We start from the raw sequence: 25,734 nt of genomic DNA on the forward strand, positions 1-25,734 counted from the left end.
CTCACATTTCTCGAGTTTACAAAACAAGCCGTTCTCAAATAGTCTCTGAAGAACCCGTGTAACATCAGAACGATGAGCCTCAAGTGTGGGTGAGTGTATGAGGATGTCGTCCAAGTACACCACAACACACTGTTGCAACATATCTTGTAGGACATCATTAATAAATTCCTGGAAAACAGCAGGAGCATTACATAGGACAAAGGGCATTACAAGATACTCATAATGCCCGCTCTTGGTGTTAAATGCTGTTTTCCATTCGTGGCCCTCCTTAATCCTAACGAGATTGTACACTAAGACCGTAGCTCCCTTGAGGCGGTCAAAGAGTTCCGTAATGAGTGGAATAGGGTAAGCATTCTTAATGGTAAGACGATTAAGACCCCTATAATCGATGCATGGTCTTAACTCGCCAGCCTTTTTTTTCACAAAGAAGAAGCCAGCCCCTGCAGGAGACCAGGATTTGCGGATGATCCCCCCGACAGAGCATCGGCAACATACTCCTCCATAGCACAATTCTCTGCAACAGACAGAGGGTACACCCGGCCCCGAGGAGGAATGGCTCCGGTTTGCAGGTCTATGGCACAATCGCAAGACCGGTGAGGAAGCAACGTACCGGCACGCACCTTGTCAAAAACGTTTATGAACTCTCGGTACTCCTTTGGCAATTGAGATACCGAAGAAGTGCACAAGACTTTAACTAGTTTCCGAAGACAAGTGGAAATACATTGTGGAGACCACGACAAAATTTCGGACCTGCGCCAGTCGAGACTGGGATTGTGCTTTTGGAGTCAGGGATAACCCAGAACAACTGGAAAATATGGAGAGTTTATCACCTGGAACTGGAGGGTTTCAAAATGGAGAGCCCCAACAGCCATGGATAACAGAGCAGTTTCGTGAGTAACGAGTGCGGGCTGAAGGGGCCTGCCATCAATGGCCTCAATAGCAAGCAGAACTGACCGAGGCAAAACAGGAATGGAATGCTTTGATACAAAAGCACTGTCAATGAAATAGCCCACAGCACCGGAGTCAACAAGAGCCTGGGTGACTATGGAGGAGTCCACCCAGGAAAGGACAACCAAGACCAAAGGTTTCTCCTTTAGCAGTTCCGGGGACGAGGATAAACCACCCAAGGTCTGCCCCCGACAGGACCTTAGGTGTGAGCATTTCCCGGCCGTGTAGGACAAGACTTCAAAAGGTGGCCCTGTAACCCACAATAGAGGCAGAGCCCCTCCCTCCTCTTAAAGGCCCTCTCCGCCGCGGACAGACGCGTGAATTCAAACTGCATCGGCTCAGCAGTACCTGGGGACTTGGGACCAGGAAGCATGGGAGGAGAGGGAGGCATGGGTGGGAACGAACACGTAGGAGATAACGGAACAAGAGGCTTCCGCAAGCGCTCCTTGAAAGAGGGCCTCTCACTTAGTCTGATGTCAATTAGGATAAAAAAAGACACCAATGCCTCAAGATCTTCTAGTAAATCTCTGGCAGCAACTTCGTCTTTAATCGCATCAGAGAGCCCATGAAAGAAGGCGGCAACAAGGGCTTCATTGTTCCAACCTACCTCTGCTGCAAGCGTTCAAAACTCAATGGCATACTGAGCAACAGATCTTGTACCTTGCTGAATGGACATTAGTCGTTTAGCAGCAAAGGAGGAGCGAGCCGGAACATCAAATACCCTTCGAAAGGAGGCCACAAATTCAGGGTAATTTGAAATCACAGGTTTATTAGTCTCCCACAAGGGATTAGCCCAGGCAAGAGCTGTGTCAGAGAGTAACGAGATGAGAAATCCCACCTTAGCTCTGTCAGAGGGAAACGCTTAAGGTAACATCTCAAAGTAAATGCCCACCTGGTTCAAAAACCCTCTGCACTGATTAGGATTGCCTCCATAATGCAAAGGTAGAGGTGCAGAACCGGACATGCTCCTGGTAGGACTAGGTGCAGCAGCGGAAACAGGAGCAGCCATAACTTGCGGGACACTTTGGTACAAATGTGCAGTGCGAGTCAGCAGGGTTTGCAGGGCTAGTTCAAATTGATCCAAGCGGTGATCCTGTTCATCAATCCTGGAAATTATGGCAGGTAAAGGTGGATTATTAGCACCATCAGGATTCATGGCCCTTGTGTAATGTCAGGGTACTAGGAATCAGACTGAGATGAAGTGCAAAAATAATCACACCATTATTAATAGCAAAAAATAATAAAATGTCCACAAGTCAAATAACAAGCCAGGAATCAAAACCAGAGCTGGTAGTCAGACGAGCCGAGTCAGGAGCCAAAGCGAGTAGTCAGACGAGCCGGAATCAGGAACAAGAAGAACAGCAGAGTCAGGAACAAGCCAGGGATCAGGAACCAGCAGGGATGTCAGACAGCCAGGTAATACACAGGAGCTCTCACAAACAGTTCTGAGACAACGCAAGGGCAGAGCATACTGAACAGAGGCCCTTTAAATAATAAGTGATGACATCACAATTCTGAGACTGCATCCTGTCTCACACGGATGATGTACACCAGCCTGGCCATAAAAGGAAGTGCAGGAAATGAGCAGCATCACACAGTATGCACCAGAGTCAGCAAGAGAGGTGAGTAAAATGGCTGCCAGCAGCACATGGCAAACAAAACAGGGAAAAAACCCTGACACTCTTGAAGTTTCCAAACCCCTTGTGCTTTCAAAAGACCCTCAGACAGCTCCCCAACCTGTAAAACTTGCACCCATTAAGAATACAGTCCAGGAAGGACGAACAAAAGGAGGCCCCCTGAATAAAATGATGATAGAATAATCACCAAAACAGAGAGAAGAGTGTTAGGATTTTAAAATATCAACTGTGATATCTAAAAACAATCCCTGTATCATTGATTGAGTATGCGAAGCAAAAAGAGATCTCAGATGAAAAACGAGCAAAGGGAACCACGCCCGACGCTGCAGTTATGAGACCTAAAACTTCTATGAACATAGCCACTGAAATTTTTTTTATAGACTGTAAGTTCGACAGGCTAACACCACTTACAATTACCTTTTGTCCGATAAAGACAAAGACATGAACACAGAATCCATCTAGAAACCCAAAAAGAAGTGACCCTTGACTGAGGAATCATGAAACTTTTAGGTAAATTAAATCCTCTAACCATGTCTTGAAGAAACAAAACTTAGTTGATTCATGAGGGATTCCACACAAAAAAAGTCCATATATTTGAATACTGCTCTTTCATATGTATGTATTGGGTACTTGTAAAGCATGTCTTATCACCCGTAAGGGACTGAAGACGCTGCTCATTTAATCAATCTCGGAAGGCTGAATGGACCTCGCCGGAAATCGATCCTGCAACCCTCAAGTTGCTACAGAGCTTAGCCACAGTGCATTAGCATGCTGAGCTATCTGTCCGGCTTTAATAAAAGAAAAGTTTAAGCTAACATCAAGATACCATCCAAATAGGGAAGCACCACGATACCCTACTGTCTGAAGACAGAAGAAGGGCACCAAGAACCTTTGAAAAGATTCATAAAGCTGTCACAAAACCAAATGGAAAAGCGACAAATTGGTAAAGCTTAAAATGGAAATTTCAGAATCCACAAGTGGTCTGAATTAAATAAAATATGAGGATAAACATCCTGAAAAATGGAGTAGACATGAAATTACCTTAACAAAAAGGCATAATAGTCCTTATAATCGTCAACTTAAAAGTTGAGACTCTACCAAAACAATATAAAAGTCTTCAGATCCAAGAATGGACTGAATAAACTTTCCTTCTTAGGGACAAAGAATAGAATTGAATAGAAGCCCAAATCACTCCTGAAAAAAAATTCACAGTGTACTAAGAAAGAAAGATTCTTCCCATAGAAGGTCTCATTCTAAAAATCTATTCAAACCATAAGAATAATAAAGAATTTGGACTGAGTTCATCCAAAAACAATTTAATCTGCCCCCGACCACAAGGACTGGTTTGAGAACCACACCTTCATGCAGTCTAATAACTAGTTATTATATAGCGTTTTTCTCCAAGAAGGATACAAAAAAATGCTTCTTCAGTGCTTACACTCTGAGTTAACCAAATTAGCAGCTGATAAAAACAGTAGTTATTATTACCCAAATAAATGGTACACAATAAATTGACCTCAAAGGCCAAAGGGCTGTATTAACCCTGCCGGGAACTGAATCTATGACCCTTAGATCTAGAACAAGCGTTTGTAGTCAGGACATTCACCAACTGATCTTCATCACCGGACTAAAAGTAGGACAGAAAAAACTCTAAACCTCCAGAAATAGTGGAGATAATAGAAATCAAACAAATTATTATCCTCACAAGATAGAGATAATAAAATATATTTGAAATCATAATAATAGATATAGTAAACATAATTAAAGGGACAGTTTAGTCCAAAAAAAATTTCATGTTTCAAATAGGGCATGTAATTTTAAACAACTTTCCAATTTACTTTTATCACCAATTTTGCTTTGTTCTCTTGGTATTCTTAGTTGAAAGCTAAACCTAGGAGGTTCATATGCTAATTTCTGAGACCTTGAAGGCCGCCTCTAATCTAAATGCATTTTGATCGTTTTTCACCACTAGAGGGCATTAGTTCACGTGTTTCATATAGATAACATTGAGCTCATGCACGTGAATTTACCATGGAGACAGCTCTGATTGGCTAAAATGCAAGTCTGTCAAAAGAACTGAAATACGGGGGCAGTCTGCTGAGGCTTAGATACAAGGTAATTACAGAGGTAAAACGTGTATAATTATAACTGTTTTGGTTATGCAAAACTGGGGAATTAGTAATTAAGGGATTATCTTTTAAAACAACAAAAATTCTGGTGTTGACTGTCCCTTTAAATGAATACATCTAAAGTAAATAAACAGGGTTATATACTTAAGAATCTGAAACTGCTTATGCTAACTGTTCAACAAAGGTTGAGAGAACAGTAATGTCATAAAGCTGAGCTAAAAATATAAACAGTACGTGAATATGCTCTACTAAGGTTATATTCAAATTCTAAAGAATCCTGAAAACAAGTACCAATTTCCTTAGAAATAGTAGTACAGTCCCAAGACGGAATCAGAATAACCATTCTCTAGAATATAATACAGATAGTATATTAAATAGGAAAAAACCTCAAAAGCAAAAATGTTAAAATCCAGATTTGAAAAAGATTATTAAAATGCGGCCAGATTACGAGTTTTGCGTTATGAGCAGCTCGGTAATAACTTGCAAGTTATTTCCACCTCTCACCTTTAATAGCGTTGCTATTACAGGTTTTCCAGAAACCTGTGTTAGCGGGCAATATGGCAGCGTTGAGCTCCATACCGCACACAAATACCAGCGCTTGTTTGAGCTGGTTTTACGTGCTTGTGCACAATTTCCACATGAATGGGGAGAGCCGGCTGAAAAAAAAGCCTAACACCTGCAATAAAGGAGCGTAAAGCTCCGTAACGCAGCCCCATTGGTTCCTATGGGAAAAGAAAATTTATGTTTAAACCTAACACCCTAACATAAACCCAGAGTCTAAACACCCTTAATCTGCCGCCCCCGACACCAACATTACACTTATTAACCCTTAATCTGCCACCCCGACACCTACATTACACTTATTAACCCTAATCTGCTTCCCCCCAATGTCGTCGCCACCTACATAAATTTATTAACCCCTAATCTGCTGCCCCCAATATCATCGCCACCTACATAAATTTATTAACCCCTAATATGCTGCCCCCAACGTCGCCGCCGCCACTATGCTAGTTTATTAACCCCTAAACCTCTGGCCTCCCACATTACTAACACTAAATAAATATATTAACCCCTAAACCTAACCCTAACCCTCCTAACTTTAATATAATTAAAAAAAATTAATCTAAATAAAACTTACTATTATTACCTAAATAATTCCTATTTAAAACTAAATACTTATCTATAAAATAAACCCTAATAGTTACATTGTAGCTATCTTAGGTTTTATTTTTATTTCACGGCTAAGTTTGTATTTATTTTAACTAGGTAGACTAGTTAGTAAATAGTTATTAACTATTTACTAACTATCTAGTTAAAATAAAACCAAACCTAAGTTACACTGACACCTAACATTACACTAAAATTAACTAAATTACATTAATTAAATACAATTAACTAAATTACAAAAAAAAATAAACACTAAATTACACAAAATAAAAAAGAAATGATCAAATATTTAAACTAATTACACCTAATCTAATAGCCCTATCAAAATAAAAAAAGCCCCTCCAAAATAAAAAAAAACCTAGCCGGGGGGCGGAGCCGACCGCTGAAGTGACTAGACATCAACATTCAGAGCTCCTGCTGTTTTTGATCATTAAAAAGGCATAACAGAGATTTTAAGGCTACCTAACTATTTTATTTAGTTATAAGTTTTCAAGGATTATACTGTGCTCTTGTGAAATGACTTTTAATCTAGTTTGAGAGCGGTACTTACTCCTAGGGCCTTGATAATGTCATGAGGCAGCTAACTCCGGACGCCATTACTACGGGTGCAGCAGCTAACGATTCAAAAGTCTGAGCCCTTGTGAGATTGGCACTCGACCCTGGAGCATAACATTGTGAACGATTGCAAGGGGAACATTCCCTGAATACCGACAGTATGGCACATGTGTTGTATAAGACCCTTCAGGCACTTTTGTCTGCACAACTCGCCCGGGTTGAGGAAGTGGTGAACGCAGTAATAGGCTCCCACATGCGTGGGATATCAGTGTACAAAACAACTGCGCTACAAGGATTCAGGAGACAGAGGCTCCCCACCCAGAGGCCCAGCAAGGGGGTTGTATCTGACCCCAAAAATCGGGAGATCATTAAGAAGAAAGCACCTTCATTTACTTTGGCCCGCAGTGGGTTGTCTGTAAAGGTACAGGCAGGCCGAGACAACAGAGCTGCATATCGAGACCATGCAGCAGTACAACTGATCACTCAGACGCCTGTGATCAAGCCTGAGGCAGCCGACTGTGTCATGGGCTATACGCGGAAGCCGGAGGTTACTCGACAGTTGTCTTTGGAACTGAGAGTGGACACAAAGAGGGAAGCAACCGACATGAGACAAGAACTGTTACCTCTGGATCTGGTAAGGCTGCGTCCCGTAGTTTTTTCTGCCTGGTGCCCTAATAATAAGACTGGAGTAGGGTGAAAGTACTAGCCCTTTGTAAACTCAGGCTGTCTCCAGAACGGACTCATGGCTTCTCACTGGACATAACTGTAGGCTTAAGTTTTGAACTTTTGATTACGATTGCACCCTTCAGAACAAAGTACTAGTCCTTTGTAAAAATTGGATACCTCCCAAATGGACTTATTGTATCTTACTGGATATAGCTGCAGGTTTGGCCTTAAACTTGTGGTTATGATTAAACTTTTTAGAACTCTTGGGACAAGTGTATATGACGATCACAGGTCTGAACTATCACTTTTCAAGTACAATGACTTATTTGTCTTAGCCATAGTCCATTCACTGATAGTTTGAGATCTTTACTACATGCTGTGTATTACCTGACAATGAGCTTGTGCTGGCTTGTAGACCTTAATAGCATACCGTAATTGTAAATATACTTGTAGTTTATGGATGCTGGGGAATACAGATAGTCTTTAGATAGGTGTTACCTATTTAACTATTGTAAGCACAAACGTTGTATATTAATGTTCACAAATATTTGTCCTGATACTAGCTCACTGTATCATAAGCTACTTTAGGAATTTCCTTTTAGCTTTCAAGATTCCATAGTTTACTGTGGAAATGATGCCAAGTTGCTGGTATATAGTGAGTTAGCATAAGAATTATTGAACCTGGCCAGAAATGGCTATCTGGAATCTCCTATTTTTGTTTTCTATCTGTACAAATCCACTGTTATGTTAGTTATTGCCTTTATGAATACTGAGTCACCTAGTCTCCTATGTCATAAAATTGGTGGGGCTATTGATTCTACCTAAACTTCCTGTTGGGATATTTATTACACATCTGCTTGCTTAGGTGTTAGGAGACTAGATTAGGGGATGTGCATATTATTTTCAAGAGGGGGAGTATCCCATCCTTTCACATTGTCTGATAATGAAATGTCATTGTTGGTACCAAGGGTCCTAAATTATGAGAACTAAACCTTCAATTATATTATCTGGGTCACTCAGCTGTCTTACTGCAAGGAACTCCATTGAGACTAATACAAAGTCACAAGAAGGGGGGTTTGATATTTATGTAGTGGGATCTTAATATTAATTTAGCTCGCTGTTTTGCTGCTTTTACGATGGTTACTGATGGCTCATGTGATGCTGGTTGCAGACGCCATGTCTTTTCACCTCTCCTGTGGGTTAGTGGGGAGCCCCAGGAGGGAAATCTTTATGTGGGTCCGGGTCGGGGAGGTTGCAACAGTTATCTTATTACCGTATTGGGCGTGTGTTACCGTTATAATGCATCCAATAGTACTGATAAACCCTTGTTATGTATCCGTCCGGTCTGGGGGTTTGAGGGGGGCCCCTAGCAGGGACAATCATATGTTATTATTACACTTTGATGCATCATTATCATGTCACTATGATCCGAGTCAATTTCCACATAGCTTGTGTTTTTCCTTCTGGTCCAGTGGCCAGGGTCCTGAGGGAGTTCACACTAAGGTAGTCTAACCCATATATCTGTTCACATACACACAATTAGATTAGGTCTTCATTACACAGTGGCCTAGATTTGGAGTTTGGCGGTAGCCGTGAAAACCAGCGTTAGAGGCTCCTAACGCTGGTTTTAGGCTACCTCCGGTATTTGGAGTCAGTCAAAAAAGGGTCTAAAGCTCACTTTTCAGCCGCAACTTTTCCATACCGCAGATCCCCTTACGTCAATTGCGTATCCCAACTTTTCAATGGGATTTTTCTAACTCCGGTATTTAGAGTCGTGTCTGAAGTGAGCGTTAGAAATCTAACAACAAAACTCCAGCCGCAGAAAAAAGTCAGTAGTTAAGAGCTTTCTGGGCTAACGCCGGTTCATAAAGCTCTTAACTACTGTGCTCTAAAGTACACTAACACCCATAAACTACCTATGTACCCCTAAACCGAGGTCCCCCCACATCGCCGCAACTCAATTAAATTTTTTTAACCCCTAATCTGTCGACCGCCACCTGCGTTATCCTTATGTACCCCTAATCTGCTGCCCCTAACACCGCCGACCCCTATATTATATTTATTAACCCCTAACCTGCCCTCCCTAACATCGCCGACACCTAACTTCAATTATTAACCCCTAATCTGCCGACCGAATCTCGCCGCTATTCTAATAAATGTATTAACCCCTAAAGCTAAGTCTAACCCTAACACTAACACCCCCTAAGTTAAATATAATTTAAATCTAACGAAATTAATTAACTCTTATTAAATAAATTATTCCTATTTAAAGCTAAATACTTACCTGTAAAATAAATCCTAATATAGCTACAATATAAATTATAATGATATTATAGCTATTTTAGGATTAATATTTATTTTACATGTAACTTTGTATTTATTTTAACCAGGTACAATAGCTATTAAATAGTTAAGAACTATTTAATAGCTAAAATAGTTAAAATAATTACAAAATTACCTGTAAAATAAATCCTAACCTAAGTTACAATTAAACCTAACACTACACTATCAATAAATTAATTAAATAAAATACCTACAATTACCTACAATTAAACCTAACACTACACTATCAATAAATTAATTAAATACAATACCTACAAATAACTACAATGAAATAAACTAACTAAAGTACAAAAAATAAAAAAGAACTAAGTTACAAAAAATAAAAAAATATTTACAAACATAAGAAAAATATTACAACAATTTTAAACTAATTACACCTACTCTAAGCCCCCTAATAAAATAACAAAGCCCCCCAAAATAAAAAAATGTCCTACCCTATTCTAGATTACTAAAGTTCAAAGCTCTTTTACCTTACCAGCCCTGAACAGGGCCCTTTGCGGGGCATACCCCAAGAAGTTCAGCTCTTTTGCCTGTAAAAAAAAAAATACAATACCCCCCCCCAACATTACAACCCACCACCCACATACCCCTAATCTAACCCAAACCCCCCTTAAATAAACCTAACACTAAGCCCCTGAAGATCTTCCTACCTTATCTTCGCCTCACCGGGTATCACCGATCGGTCCTGGCTCCAAAATCTTCATCTAAGCCCAAGCGGGGGCTAGACATCCATCATCCGACGGCTGAAGAAGTCCAGAAGAGGCTCCAAAGTCTTCATCCTATCCGGGAAGAAGAGTAGATCCGGACCGGCAACCATCATCTTCCAAGCGGCATCTTCTATCTTCATCCGATGAGGACCGGCTCCATCTTGAAGACCTCCACCGCGGACCCATCTTCTTCAACCGACGACTAGACGACGAATGACGGTTCCTTTAAATGACGTCATCCAAGATGGCGTCCCTCGAATTCCGATTGGCTGATAGGATTCTATCAGCCAATCGGAATTAAGGTAGGAATATTCTGATTGGCTGATTCCATCAGCCAATCAGAATATTCCTACCTTAATTCCGATTGGCTGATAGAATCCTATCAGCCAATCGGAATTCGAGGGACGCCATCTTGGATGACGTCATTTAAAGGAACCGTCAATCGTCGTTCAGTCGTCGGCCAGGATGGATGTTCCGCGTCGGAGGTCTTCAGGATGCTGCCGCTCCGCTCCGGATGGATGACAATAGAAGATCCCGCTTGGATGAAGACTTCAATCGGATGGAAGACCTCTTCTGCCCCGCTTGGATGAAGACTTCTTTCCGGATGGAGGACCTCTTCTTGCTCCGCTTGGATGAAGAATTTGGCTCGGCTGGGTGAAGACGACTCAAGGTAGGGAGATCTTCAGGGGCTTAGTGTTAGGTTTATTTAAGGGGGGTTTGGGTTAGATTAGGGGTATGTGGGTGGTGGGTTGTAATGTTGGGGGGGGTATTGTATGTTTTTTTTTACAGGCAAAAGAGCTGAACTTCTTGGGGCATGCCCCGCAAAGGGCCCTGTTCAGGGCTGGTAAGGTAAAAGAGCTTTGAACTTTAGTAATTTAGAATAGGGTAGGGCATTTTTTTTATTTTGGGGGGCTTTGTTATTTTATTAGGGGGCTTAGAGTAGGTGTAATTAGTTTAAAATTGTTGTAATATATTTCTAATGTTTGTAAATATTTTTTTATTTTTTGTAACAGTTCTTTTTTATTTTTTGTACTTTAGTTAGTTTATTTCATTGTATTTATTTGTAGGAATTGTATTTAATTTATTTATTGATAGTGTAGTGTTAGGTTTAATTGTAACTTAGGTTAGGATTTATTTTACAGGTAAATTTGTAATTATTTTAACTATTTTAGCTATTAAATAGTTCTTAACTATTTAATAGCTATTGTACCTGGTTAAAATAAATACAAAGTTACCTGTAAAATAAATATTAATCCTAAAATAGCTATAATATAATTATAATTTATGTTGTAGCTATATTAGGATTTATTTTACAGGTAAGTATTTAGCTTTAAATAGGAATAATTTATTTAATAAGAGTTAATTAATTTCGTTAGATTAAAATTATATTTAACTTAGGGGGGTGTTAGTGTTAGGGTTAGACTTAGCTTTAGGGGTTAATACATTTATTAGAATAGCGGTGAGCTCCAGTCAGCAGATTAGGGGTTAATAATTGAAGTTAGGTGTCGGCGATGTTAGGGAGGGCAGATTAGGGGTTAATACTATTTATTATAGGGTTAGTGAGGCGGATTAGGGGTTAATAACTTTATAATAATAGCGGTGCGGTCCGGTCCGGTCGGCAGATTAGGGGTTAATAAGTGTAGGCAGGTGGAGGCGACGTTGTGGGGGCAGATTAGGGGTTAATAAATATAATATAGGGGTCGGCGGTGTTAGGGGCAGCAGATTAGGGGTACATAGGGATAATGTAAGTAGCGGCAGTTTACGGAGCGGCAGATTAGGGGTTAAAATAATATGCAGGGGTCAGCGATAGCGGGGGCGGCAGATTAGGGGTTAATAAGTGTAAGGTTAGGGGTGTTTAGACTCGGGGTACATGTTAGGGTGTTAGGTGCAGACGTAGGAAGTTTTTCCCCATAGCAAACAATGGGGCTGCGTTAGGAGCTGAACGTGGCTTTTTTGCAGGTGTTAGGTTTTTTTTCAGCTCAAACAGCCCCATTGTTTCCTATGGGGGAATCGTGCACGAGCACGTTTTTGAGGCTGGCCGCGTCCGTAAGCAACTCTGGTATCGAGAGTTGCAGTTGCGTTAAATATGCTCTACGCTCCTTTTTTGGAGCCTAACGCTGACATTCTATGGACTCTCAATACCAGAGTTATTTTAAAGGTGCGGCCAGAAAAAAGCCAGCGTTAGCTACGCGGGTCGTTACCGACAAAACTCAAAATCTAGCCAAGTGTGAGGTAGCGATCCTGAAGATTTTGATTCCCATTAACATGGGAACCCTTCCTGAAGTCGGATGACATATTAATAGTAAGATAACCTATTTCCACAGGATAGTTGTAGGCTCAATCTGTTCAATCTGTTCAGCATAGTGATGATATGCAGCGAGGCCCCATGTTGTCCATGGAGGAGGCCCAAGTTTTAGCAACCCATAATAGTCTAAGGCTCATTCTATTATAAAAGAGGTTATAGGCTCAACTACTACCCTTGCAACGTGCCATACTCAGTCATCTTCATTTTTATGTTATTTGAATTAGGTATCCCGTACCAGCCCACCCCCCCCCCCCCCCCCGCTCCTTTATCTATAGAACCCATTCCAGGGTTCAAAACAGGCGAGCTATTATCGCCGCAGATTTTCCCATCCCAAAGCAGTATTAGTTTCCCCAATGACTAGTCTTAACTTGTTTATTACCCGAGTAGGGAAATATGACTACATAGCTTGTTTATCTACACACTTCAGGGAAATTATCTGCTCCTGTTTGGACCCTTGGGGACTCATCTATTGATTTATTTCATTTATTGTTTTTGTTTCTTGCTTCAAGGGTCCTACAAGCTTTATACATAGTACCTTTTTCAGTTTGTGTATTATTTTCGACCTGCGTGTCCGAATTCCTTGTTTGTATCTTTTGGAACAGGGGTCCTGCGTGCCCCCAATTGTCACTTTTATTTTTTCAAATCAAATAAAAAATGTTAAATAAAAAAAAATAAAAAAAAAACCTAGCCTACACTAAACTGCCAATGGCCCTTAACAGGGCCTTTTGCGAGTCATTGACCCAAAGAAATCAGCTCTTTTACCTGTAAAAAAAATACAAACAAACCCCAACAGTAAATCCCACCACCCACACAACCAACCCCCCCAAACAAAACCTACCTAAAAAACCTAAGCTCCCCATTGCCCTGAAAAAGGGCATTTGGATGGGCATTGTCCTTAAAAGGGCATTTAACTCTTTTTCTGTGCCCAAAGTCCCTAATCTAAAAATAAAACCCACCCAATGGGGGGGGCGGAGCCGATAGCTGAAGCGGCTGGACGTGTGGTCTCTGGGCTCCTGGCTTTAAGCCTTAATAATTGGGTTTTTACAGCATCTATATGAATAATCTTTATTTGAAAACATTCACAGCCTGAACTGTATTGCCCACCACTACTAGAGTATGGATTTCTGCCCTGGGATCGGACACCCAGCCTATGCCTTTCAGCACAGCAACATGGAGAGTGGCCATGTGGTATCTAAGATCGCTTAAATTGCCTACAGACCTGAATGGGACAGCGGTTATGGTCTGAAGTGGTCCTGCACAAATTATACAAGCTGTAACTCTACGGAATGTAAAACCTGCAGGGCACCAAAGCGTGGTCTACAACTTATGGTGCTTAGGCTGCAACATAATACCCCCCCCCCCCCCGGGTAACCGGGTTACTGAGCAGACAAGTAATGCTGCTACAAGTTTCTTTATCTATAATTTACTCACTACTTCACCCTACACACTATCTAGGCTGAAACGTGTAAAGTTGACTTTACTTGAGAATTGTGCTACTTCCACCCTCATCAGAGCACTTTAAATAAAGCATCTGACATATCAGCTTTGTCTGCTGGCTTGAAGCTCCTTTAAAATGGCGGAGGTTCAACTTTCTCTACAAGAAGTTGGAACACTTCCGGACGCTCACTTCTCAAAACTTAGGACAGAGATAAGGGAGGAATGGGACTCATTGAGAGATATTTGCAGACCCTTCATAAAAAGGACACTGCCATCGACCGAGCCTCTACTTGCCCCCTATCCACCCAGTACGGGGGATGCTGCAGTGGAAACTTCCTCGGTCTTGCTAGCTACAGGAGTCTATATAGATCTAGGGGGAGACTCTCACCTCGAACGGATCACAGCCACCGTGGATATGAGAGCCGATCTCACCAACACTGCTGTTGTGCAACAACCTGAAACACGAGAAGCGCATACTCCCTTACTAAATGGAGGTCTCAAAAACAGGATCTTCCTCATCCCAGTTGTCGTTAAGAAGACCCTACAGCCTGACAGATGGGACCTGAGAGGGGGACAGTTTGCGGTGCAGCTTGATTCCACCAGGGGCATTACTGGCATCTACAGAGCGGCCTCATTGAATATGCTGTGGTCCGCTATTTGTGCGCCACACCATCCACTGAGTGGCCTAGTTGACACGGCCTACACTAAGATCACAAAGGTAAGAGTGGGTTAATGAATTTGCCCCTGCTGACAGACATCCGCAGTACGTATATTGTGGGAACTCTAATGTAAGTTGCGGACATGAACTGCTACCCATTCCACTACCATCTGGCTACAAGACATGTCACCTTACTCTTTGAGGACAATTTACTCCTCCTGAAATCCGTGTATTTAGACTCTAACTATACCCTTATCAAGGCAATTGAGCCGGAAGCTGGGGAGACTGTCTTATTACATTTCAAAGCTATATCCCCAATCACATGTATCGCTTGCACCATTTCAGGCATTAGTGATGTATTTACTTGTAATTGTCTAGATAGATTACATTTACTCTTATTACATGTTCGCCAGTATAGCAACAATCAAAGGTTTAAGGGGTCTCCAGTTCTTATAATCAAATTGAATTGTCAATGGGTATTGAGTATATAAGTAATTTTACAGTGTCCCTCTTCTTGTTTAATTTTTTGCTGTGCTGCCGGCGGCCGAGGTGGCATGGCATCCACATTGTATATCATGCATAAGGAGGTCTATCTTATATATTAATAAGACCTAGAAAAGTTCAGTTGAGATGCCAATTAATAGAATTTATTTGTATATATCTGTACTCTGTAGTGGACCATCCTCTTATGTTTTGTGCAAATAACAACATCTTCAGTCTCCACAGGTTTGACAAATAGAAGAAAAGGGTCTGTTAATACTAAAGTCTACAGAACTAGTGGGGTGGAGTTTAGTGATTAACACGGATATCATGTTAAACCAGAAACTCATTTTACCTATTTGTGTTGAAGCATTTTACATAATCTGTTGTTGTTATATATATATTTATTGTTTTTTGCTATACTAAGCCCAAAAGTGGCTATAGACTCAACATACTACTCAAGTTATAAATTATACCACGTGGCCCAAGAGTGGCCCCAAGGTAGCTACCATTTTACATGATTTTAGTATATCAGTTGGTCCAAAAGTGGCCGGTTAAGTAGTTACCACATATCTAGATTATATTTAAAAAAGAGATACAATATGTCCATGTCTGTTAATTTTGAAGGTTTATTTAACAGGATCGCAACTAGAGCAATGTTCTTGACTAAGATTTATTTGAAACAGTTAATTTCTTTGGGGCAATGCCCCGCAAAAGCCCCTTTTAAGGGCCATTGGCAGTTTAGTGTAGGCTAGGTTTTTATTTTTATTTTGGGGGGGCTTTTTTATTTTGATAGGGCTATTAGATTAGGTGTAATTAGTTTAAATATTTGATCTTTTTTTTTTATTTTGTGCAATTTAGTGTTTATTTTTTATTTTTTGTAATTTAGTTAATTGTATTTAATTAATGTAATTTAGTTAATTTTAGTGTAATGTTAGGTGTTAGTGTAAGATAGGTTATGTTTTATTTTACAGGTAACTTTGTATTTATTTTAACTAGGTAGCTAGTAAATAGTTAATAACTATTTACTAACTAGTCTACCTAGTTAAAATAAATTCAAACTTACCCCTGAAATAAAAATAAAACCTAAGATTGCTACAATGTAACTATTAGTTATATAGTAGCAAGCTTAGGGATTATTTTACAGGTAAGTATTTAGTCTTAAATATTATTATTTATAGGTATTATAATATTGTATAGGTATTATTTAGGTAATAATAGTAATTTGTATTTAGATTTATTTTAATTATATTAAAGTTAGGGGTGTTAGGGTTAGATTTAGGGTTAGGTTTAGGGGTTAATATTTTTATTTAGTGTTAGTGATGTGGGAGGCCAGAGGTTTAGGGGTTAATAACTTTAGTATAGTGGTGGAGACATTGGGGGCAGCAGATTAGGGGTTAATAAGTGTAATTAGGTGGTGGCGATTTTGGGGGCAGCAGATTAGGGGTTAATAACAGTAATGTAGGTTGCGGCGATGTTAGGGACAGCAGATTAGGGGTTAATAATATTTAACTAGTGTTTGCGATGCGGAAGTGCAGCGGTTTAGGGGTTAATATGTTTATTATAGTGGTTAATAAATTTATTTTAGTGTTTGCGATACGGGAGGGCATCGGTTTAGGGGTTAATAGGTAGTTTATGGGTGTTAGTGTACTTTGTGACACTTTAGTTATGAGTTTTATGGTACAGCTTTGTAACGTAAAAACCATAACTACTGACTTTCAGTTTACGGTACGGATCTTGTAGTTATGGGCTGTACCGCTCACTTTCTGGGCGGACAGGCAAACTCGTAATAACGGCGCTATAGAAGTCCCATTGAAAAAGGACTTTTTAAAAAGTGCGGTAGTTACAGTGCGTGACGGCCAAAAAAGTGTGCGGTACAGCAATACCTACAAGACTCGTAATAGCAGTGGTAGTGAGAAAGCAGTGTTATGAGGCTTTATCCCTCATAACGCAAAACTCGTAATCTAGCCGATGGTTAATAGGAGGACTAGACTCCTAAAAGCTATAAATAGAAAAATTTCCTTAACAAAGAACAAAAAATGTTCAAATGAAATATAAGGAGAATTTTAACAAACTGTCTGATACAGGATCCTTTGAGCCAAAGAAACCTTCATCAGTAGAATAAAGTTAAATATGCTGTCGGTCAGAACAAAATTAATGAAATCTTAACAATTTTGAAAAGACCTGGTAAGTTTACTTAAAGGCATAATAGCAGTCATAACCTTTTATGATATAAGCAACAACATGTGATGTTTGCAGATGAAATCAAGTACATGAACTGAATATGTAAAAAAACAGTAAATGTTATTGTACATGTAGAAACATTGCTAGCATAAAACAACATAAATAAATGCCACAAAATTGAGCTGAAGAAATAACAACAGCTTAAAAAATAAAAAAAGAAGACACTTAGCTTTGTAGAATTGTGTTCCAGGGCATCATAGTTTCTACAGTAACATCAGAGTCAGGATCAGAATGAGACATCTCGCAAAATGTAACAGAAAAAGAAAAATAACATTAGGCAAAACATTCAATTTCCACAATGTAACAGTTTCAGTAGAGAAAAACAAAAGCAGGCAATAGGGGTAAAATAACAAAAATTTGGCGCCAAGAATGATGCAAAAAGAAGTTAAAAAAATTTGGCGCAAAACTAACACCAGGAAATGACACAAATCGCGTCATAACAAACGTGATTTTGCGCCAAAACAACTAGGAAATGACGAAATTTGCACCATCTAAGGTGCAACTTTGCGCCAAAAAATGTTGTGCCAAAAATGACGCAATAAAAACAGCATTTTGCGAGCCTAGATTTGTCCGCGAAAAAATGAAAGTCAAATTTAAAAAGACTGAACCCCCGGTAAGAAAAAAGTTTAAATAAACTTCCCAAACATGATTCCTATACTGAAACTGTTTAGACTGCAAAGGGAAATATACATAGACCTGACTCATGGCAAATATAAGTAAAATACATATATTTAAAACTTTATATTAATACATAAAGTGCCAAATCATAGCTGAGAGTGTCTTAAATATTGATACATAATTACCGAAAGACACCCATCCACATATAGCAAATATCCAAACCAGTACTGAAAACTATCAGCAGAGCTAATGGTATATAAGAGTGTATCGTCAATCTGAAAAGGGAGGTAGGAGATGAATCCCTACGACCGATAACAGAGAACCCTTGGAAAGATTTCCCGCAAGGGAAACCATAAAATCAATAGGCGATACTTTCTTCACATCCCTCTGAAAAAACTCTGGCCTAGGTTTGGAGTTCGGCGGTAGCCGTCAAAACCAGCGTTAGAGGCTCCTAACGCTGGTTTTGGCCGCCCGCTGGTATTTGGAGTCAGTGATTAAAGGGTCTAACGCTCACTTTTCAGCCGCGACTTTTCAATACCGCAGATCCCCCTACGCCATTTGCGTATCCTATCTTTTCAATGGGATCTTTCTAACGCCGGTATTTAGAGTCGTTTCTGAAGTGAGCGTTAGAGCTCTAACGACAAAATTCCAGCCGCCTGAAAATAGCAGGAGTTAAGAGCTTTCTGGCTAACGCCGGTTCATAAAGCTCTTAACTACTGTACCCTAAAGTACACTAACACCCATAAACTACCTATGTACCCCTAAACCGAGCTCCCCCCACATCGCCGCCACTCAATTAAAATTTTTAACCCCTAATCTGCCGACCGCCACCTACGTTATACTTATGTACCCCTAATCTGCTGCCCCTAACCCCGCCGACCCCTGTATTACATTTATTAACCCCTAACCTGCCCCCCACAACGTCGCCGCCAGCTACTTAAAATAATTAACCCCTAATCTTCCGACCGCAAAGCGCCGCCACCTACGTTATCCCTATGTACCACTAATCTGCTACCCCTAACACCGCCGACCCCTATATTATATTTATTAACCCCTAATCTGCCCCCCTCAACGTCGCCGACACCTGCCTACACTTATTAACCCCTAATCTGCCGAGCGGACCTGAGCGCTACTATAATAAAGTTATTAACCCCTAACCCGCCTCACTAACCCTATCATAAATAGTATTAACCCCTAATCTGCCCTCCCTAACATCGCCGACACCTAACTTCAATTATTAACCCCTAATCTGACGACCGGAGCTCACCGCTATTCTAATAAATTGATTAACCCCTAAAGCTAAGTCTAACCCTAACACTAACACCCCCCTAAGTTAAATATAATTTACATCTAACGAAATTAATTAACTCTTATTAAATAAATGATTCCTATTTAAAGCTAAATACTTACCTGTAAAATAAATCCTAATATAGCTACAATATAAATTATAATTATATTATAGCTATTTTAGGATTAATATTTATTTTACAGGCAACTTTTTAATTATTTTAACCAGGTACAATAGCTATTAAATAGTTAAGAACTATTTAATAGTTACCTAGTTAAAATAATAACAAATTTACCTGTAAAATAAATCCTAACCTAAGATATAATTAAATCTAACACTACCCTATCAATAAATTAATTAAATAAACTACCTACAATTACCTACAATTAACCTAACACTACACTATCAATACATTAATTAAATACAATATCTACAAATAAATACAATTAAATAAACTAGCTAAAGTACAAAAAATAAAAAAGAACTAAGTTACAAAAAATAATAAAATATTTACAAACATAAGAAAAATATTACAACAATTTTAAACTAATTACACCTACTCTAAGCCCCCTAATAAAATAACAAAGACCCCCAAAATAAAAAATTCCCTACCCTATTCTAAATTAAAAAAGTTACAAGCTCTTTTACCTTACCAGCCCTGAACAGGGCCCTTTGCGGGGCATGCCCCAAGAAATTCAGCTCTTTTGCCTGTAAAAAAAAACATACAATACCCCCCCCCCAACATTACAACCCACCACCCACATACCCCTAATCTAACCCAAACCCCCCTTAAATAAACCTAACACTAAGCCCCTGAAGATCTTCCTACCTTGTCTTCACCATACCAGGTTCACCGATCCGTCCTGGCTCCAACATCTTCATCCAACCCAAGCGGGGGTTGGCGATCCATCATCCGGTGCTGAAGAGGTCCAGAAGAGGCTCCAAAGTCTTCCTCCTATCCGGCAAGAAGAGGACATCCGGACCGGCAAACATCTTCTCCAAGCGGCATCTTCAATCTTCTTCCATCCGGTGCGGAGCGGGTCCATCTTGAAGCAGGCGACGCGGATCCATCCTCTTCTTCCGTTGTCTCCCGACGAATGACGGTTCCTTTAAGGGACGTCATCCAAGATGGCGTCCCTCGAATTCCGATTGGCTGATCGGATTCTATCAGCCAATCGGAATTAAGGTAGGAATTTTCTGATTGGCTGATGGAATCAGCCAATCAGAATCAAGTTCAATCCGATTGGCTGATCCAATCAGCCAATCAGATTGAGCTCGCCTTCTATTGGCTGATCGGAACAGCCAATAGAATGCGAGCTCAATCTGATTGGCTGATTGGATCAGCCAATCGGATTGAACTTGATTCTGATTGGCTGATTCCATCAGCCAATCAGAAAATTCCTACCTTAATTCCGATTGGCTGATAGAATCCTATCAGCCAATCGGAATTCGAGGGACGCCATCTTGGATGACGTCCCTTAAAGGAACCGTCATTCGTCGGGAGACAACAGAAGAAGAGGATGGATCCGCGTCGCCTGCTTCAAGATGGACCCGCTCCGCACCGGATGGAAGAAGATTGAAGATGCCGCTTGGAGAAGATGTTTGCCGGTCCGGATGTCCTCTTCTTGCCGGATAGGAGGAAGACTTTGGAGCCTCTTCTGGACCTCTTCAGCACCGGATGATGGATCGCCAACCCCCGCTTGGGTTAGATGAAGATGTTGGAGCCAGGACGGATCGGTGAACCTGGTATGGTGAAGACAAGGTAGGAAGATCTTCAGGGGCTTAGTGTTAGGTTTATTTAAGGGGGGTTTGGGTTAGATTAGGGGTATGTGGGTGGTGGGTTGTAATGTTGGGGGGGGGGGTATTGTATGTTTTTTTTTACAGGCAAAAGAGCTGAATTTCTTGGGGCATGCCCCGCAAAGGGCCCTGTTCAGGGCTGGTAAGGTAAAAGAGCTTGTAACTTTTTTAATTTAGAATAGGGTAGGGAATTTTTTATTTTGGGGGTCTTTGTTATTTTATTAGGGGGCTTAGAGTAGGTGTAATTAGTTTAAAATTGTTGTAATATTTTTCTTATGTTTGTAAATATTTTATTATTTTTTGTAACTTAGTTCTTTTTTATTTTTTGTACTTTAGCTAGTTAATTTAATTGTATTTATTTGTAGCAATTGTATTTAATTAATGTATTGATAGTGTAGTGTTAGGTTAATTGTAGGTAATTGTAGGTAGTTTATTTAATTAATTTATTGATAGGGTAGTGTTAGATTTAATTATATCTTAGGTTAGGATTTATTTTACAGGTAAATTTGTTATTATTTTAACTAGGTAACTATTAAATAGTTCTTAACTATTTAATAGCTATTGTACCTGGTTAAAATAATTAAAAAGTTGCCTGTAAAATAAATATTAATCCTAAAATAGCTATAATATAATTATAATTTATATTGTAGCTATATTAGGATTTATTTTACAGGTAAGTATTTAGCTTTAAATAGGAATAAGTTATTTAATAAGAGTTAATTTATTTCGTTAGATGTAAATTATATTTAACTTAGGGGGGTGTTAGTATTAGGGTTAGACTTAGCTTTAGGGGTTAATACATTTATTATAGTAGCGGTGAGGTCCGCTCGGCAGATTAGGGGTTAATAATTGAAGGTAGGTGTCGGCGATGTTAGGGAGGGCAGATTAGGGGTTAATACTATTTATGATAGGGTTAGTGAGGCGGATTAGGGGTTAATAACTTTATTATAGTAGCACTCAGGTCCGCTCGGCAGATTAGGAGTTAATAAGTGTAGGCAGGTGGAGGCGACGTTGGGGGTGGCAGATTAGGGGTTAATAAATATAATATAGGGGTCGGCGGTGTTAGGGGCAGCAGATTAGGGGTACATAGGGATAACGTAGGTTGCGGCGGTTTACGGAGCGGCAGATTAGGGGTTAAAAAAAATATGCAGGTGTCAGCGATAGCGGGGGCGGCAGATTAGGGGTTAATAAGTGTAAGGTTAGGGGTGTTTAGACTCAGGGTACATGTTAGAGTGTTAGGTGCAGACGTAGGAAGTGTTTCCCCATAGGAAACAATGGGGCTGCGTTAGGAGCTGAACGCTGCTTTTTTGCAGGTGTTAGTTTTTTTTTCAGCTCAAACAGCCCCATTGTTTCCTATGGGAGAATCGTGCACAAGCACGTTTTTGAGGCCGGCCGCGTCCGTAAGCAACTCTGGTATCGAGAGTTGCATTTGCGGTAAAAATGCTCTACGCTCCTTTTTTGGAGCCTAACGCAGCATTTGTTTAAACTCTCGATACCAGAGTTAAATTTATGGTGCGGCCAGAAAAAAGCCCGCGGAGCGTTAACAGCCCTTTTACAGCCGAACTCCAAATCTAGGCCTAAGAGAGGAATTGGGCTTCAGAATGCTTAGAAGCGCTTATCATAGAAGAAAACATAAAAATCAAGCACAAACTTACTTCACCACCTCCATAGGAGGCAAAGTTTGTAAAACTGTATTGTGGGTGTGGTGAGGGGTGTATTTATAGGCTTTTTGAGGTTTGGGGAACTTTGCCCCTCCTGATAGGATTGTATATCCCATACGTCACTAGCTCATGCAGTCTTGCCAATTACATGAAAGAAACGTGTGTTATGCAGTGATGTAAGTGAGCACATGAGCAGTAAAAGAGGTAGCGAAATTCAATGGAGACATAATTTACTATCCGCATTCCTCACATTTGTTTTGACACTCTAACAGAGCATTCGCATGCACAAGAGGAATTCACAGTTACTGCACTGAAAACAGCTAGACCGCTGCAGTAACACACTACATTATAATGGGTGCTTGCTTTATGTCATAATGTGATTTAGACATAGTAATTAAAATGCTATTAAATACATATACCATACAATTAATTGCTGCCCACACACTGGGAATTATGGGCGCACTTTGCTCAACACGTAACCACTAACACAAGAAGGGGTCCTTGAACTGTGAAATCCATTGCGTGCAAGAGCAGTTAGCGTGTAAAAGAAAAATGTGAGGAATACAGTGAGGAATTTTCCACCCCGTTGAATTTTGCTACCTCTATCACTGTGCATGCTGGCACTTCCGTCACCGTATTCCATATATGTTTTTAATGTAACTGCACACATGTGCAGAGATAGAGGTAGCAAATTTTGACGAGTAGCAACAATTGACAGAACATCGGCTTGTCTCCTGACTGCTCTTTTGGATCTCCCCTGTGTTTGATGACGGATTGGATTGCTTCCCTGGAATACTGAACTTGGCTTGTTTTCTGACTTCTCTTCCAGATTCTCCCTGTGATTGGTGACTGATCAGGCTGCTCATAGGTATCTGATCTTCGGCTTGTCTTCAGATTATTCTCTTGTTTCCAGCCTGTCACAGCTTCTGGTATATTCAGTGTCACCTGCCAAGCACTGGTATCCTATTCCAGTACCCTATACCTGCAGAATGCATCTATCAAGCACTGGTATCCTACTCCTGTACCCAAGCTTTGCAGAGGGCGCCTGTTAAAGACTGGTATCCTGTTCCAGTACCTTAGGCTTGCAGAGGGCATCTGCCAAGCATCAGTATCCTGCTCCTGTACCCAAGCCCTGCGGAGGCGCCTGTTAAGCACTGGTATCCTGCTTCAGTACCTTGCCCTGCAGAGGGCACCTGCCAAGCATCGGTATCCTGTTCCGGTACCAAGCACTGGTATCCTTCTCCTGTACCCAAGCCCTGCAGAGTGTGCCTGTTAAGCATTGATAGCCTGATCTAAAGAGAATGAGGGCTGAAGCCATCAGGAAAAGAAGTAGTTGTCCCAATCAGCCAGTAAGCACCTAATGACTAGGTATGTAAGATGTTCTCGTCGTTTTTATTTAGAACAATTTTTTTTTATCATTTACAATTGCAGCTATATTATGCACAAGAGAAATAATTATGTGCAAGGTTCTTTAAAGACCAATATTATCCCGTAGATATATATATATATATATATATATATATATATATGATAGATAGCTATGTATTTATTATTTTAGTTAGCAACATGTCTAACGGCATACAAATACGTACTCTTCATTACAAAGGAACTTGCAGGTCATACATAGTTTAGTAGTCACTATGGAATTCAATGGAAATAAAATCTACATGTTAAATTCTTGACCTGCAGTGGACAATCCCCTTAAACAAAATGTATTCCTTTAGTGCTCTCCTCTATTGGCAAGTCTGGTAAGGCTTGACACATTTCAAGTTACAGGAACCAGGTTAGTGATTCATTTGGATATTCTAAATATAAGTAAACACCTTACATTAGCGGCTCACAAGTGTTTGGCTAGATTATCAATACTATTGCTGGATCTGAAATGTGAAATCAAGTTATTAACCACTGCTGTCTTGTATCCACATGTATATAATATGTACAGGATAGCTTACTGTTCTACTGTTACTATATACTTGTGAATGACCCAGGGCTGAACTAACACAGCCAACACTCCTAGACATATTTTTAAACCCCCTGTGCCTTGTGATATCACTACTAACATATATCTTCTTCAAAAACACCTACATTTTAACCATTATACTTTTGGATTAGGTACTGGGTGACCAAATGCACAATACACAGAAAATAATATGACAGTAAGTTCAAAAATGTATCACTTGACCATCTAAGAGAGCACTCCTCTGTGTTAAGCTGCTTCTAGGCAGATGCCTATATTATTTAATTTAAAATCTGATACTAAATGGGTGAGAAACATGTCAGCTTCATTTTACCTACAACATTTGGATCCAACCAATTCATATGGGGACATTGGAATGTTTATGTATTAACAGTGTGGGAACTGTGATGTTGTATATATTATATTTATGTTACCTTTAGGGTAAATTTCTTTTAAAGGCACATCAGTGGGTGATACAACACGGACTATCTGGTTGGCAGATATCAAATTCACACAATTATTCTGCTTTACATTTCCAAATTTACTGCGTCCAGGATTTAAAAATTGGTCAGTAGGAAGAGTTGTGCGGCTACCCAATGAAGAACCTCTTCTCCAGCTGTACAATTCACTAGGAGACTAAAAAGAAGAAGTCCTGTGTTACTTAAAAATGTCTCAAATACATGTCAACAGTAAATGTATTACAGTTTTACACCAGAATAATATTTCCCTGCTAAATCTCCCATACAGAAAGGTGAATGGTAAAAGACATGTGGATGACCAAAAAAAACATGATGAAAAAAATAGCGTCAAGCTTTTTTACTTGTTTTTTTATAGTTGCATAAAACAGATACTAAATTAGTAAGTTAAAATGACACTTTATTGAACATGTATGCAAAGACGAACAATATATTAGATGGTCAGTTCTAGGAATGGGTAATGATCTTCCATTCCTCTCTATTCAGGCGAACTGATCAAACTAACATTAAAAACAAAAGATAAAAATAAAGGGCTACGTGACCTATCTGTGCTCACACAACACTGTCATTCAGGATATAGTCATACACAGTGTGGTTGTGGACGTATATGGGGACTCGTATATCAAACACTGCACACAGACTAAGCGCTCAAAGGCATCCT

The 25,734-nt window shown here is 40.0% G+C and overlaps 1 protein-coding gene across 1 annotated transcript in view; it reads right to left on the reverse strand.

Moving 5' to 3' along the window:
* Positions 1-25,734, reverse strand: part of VWA8 (von Willebrand factor A domain containing 8) — a 1,436,595-nt gene that overhangs the window by 435,821 nt on the left and 975,040 nt on the right. The window contains exon 36 of the mRNA XM_053707969.1: positions 25,032-25,233. Coding sequence (XP_053563944.1) covers positions 25,032-25,233 — 202 coding nt within the window. The remainder of the gene's footprint in view (positions 1-25,031; positions 25,234-25,734) is intronic.

The sequence above is a fragment of the Bombina bombina genome, chromosome 3 (assembly GCF_027579735.1).
Source record: "Bombina bombina isolate aBomBom1 chromosome 3, aBomBom1.pri, whole genome shotgun sequence".
NCBI lineage: Eukaryota > Metazoa > Chordata > Amphibia > Anura > Bombinatoridae > Bombina > Bombina bombina.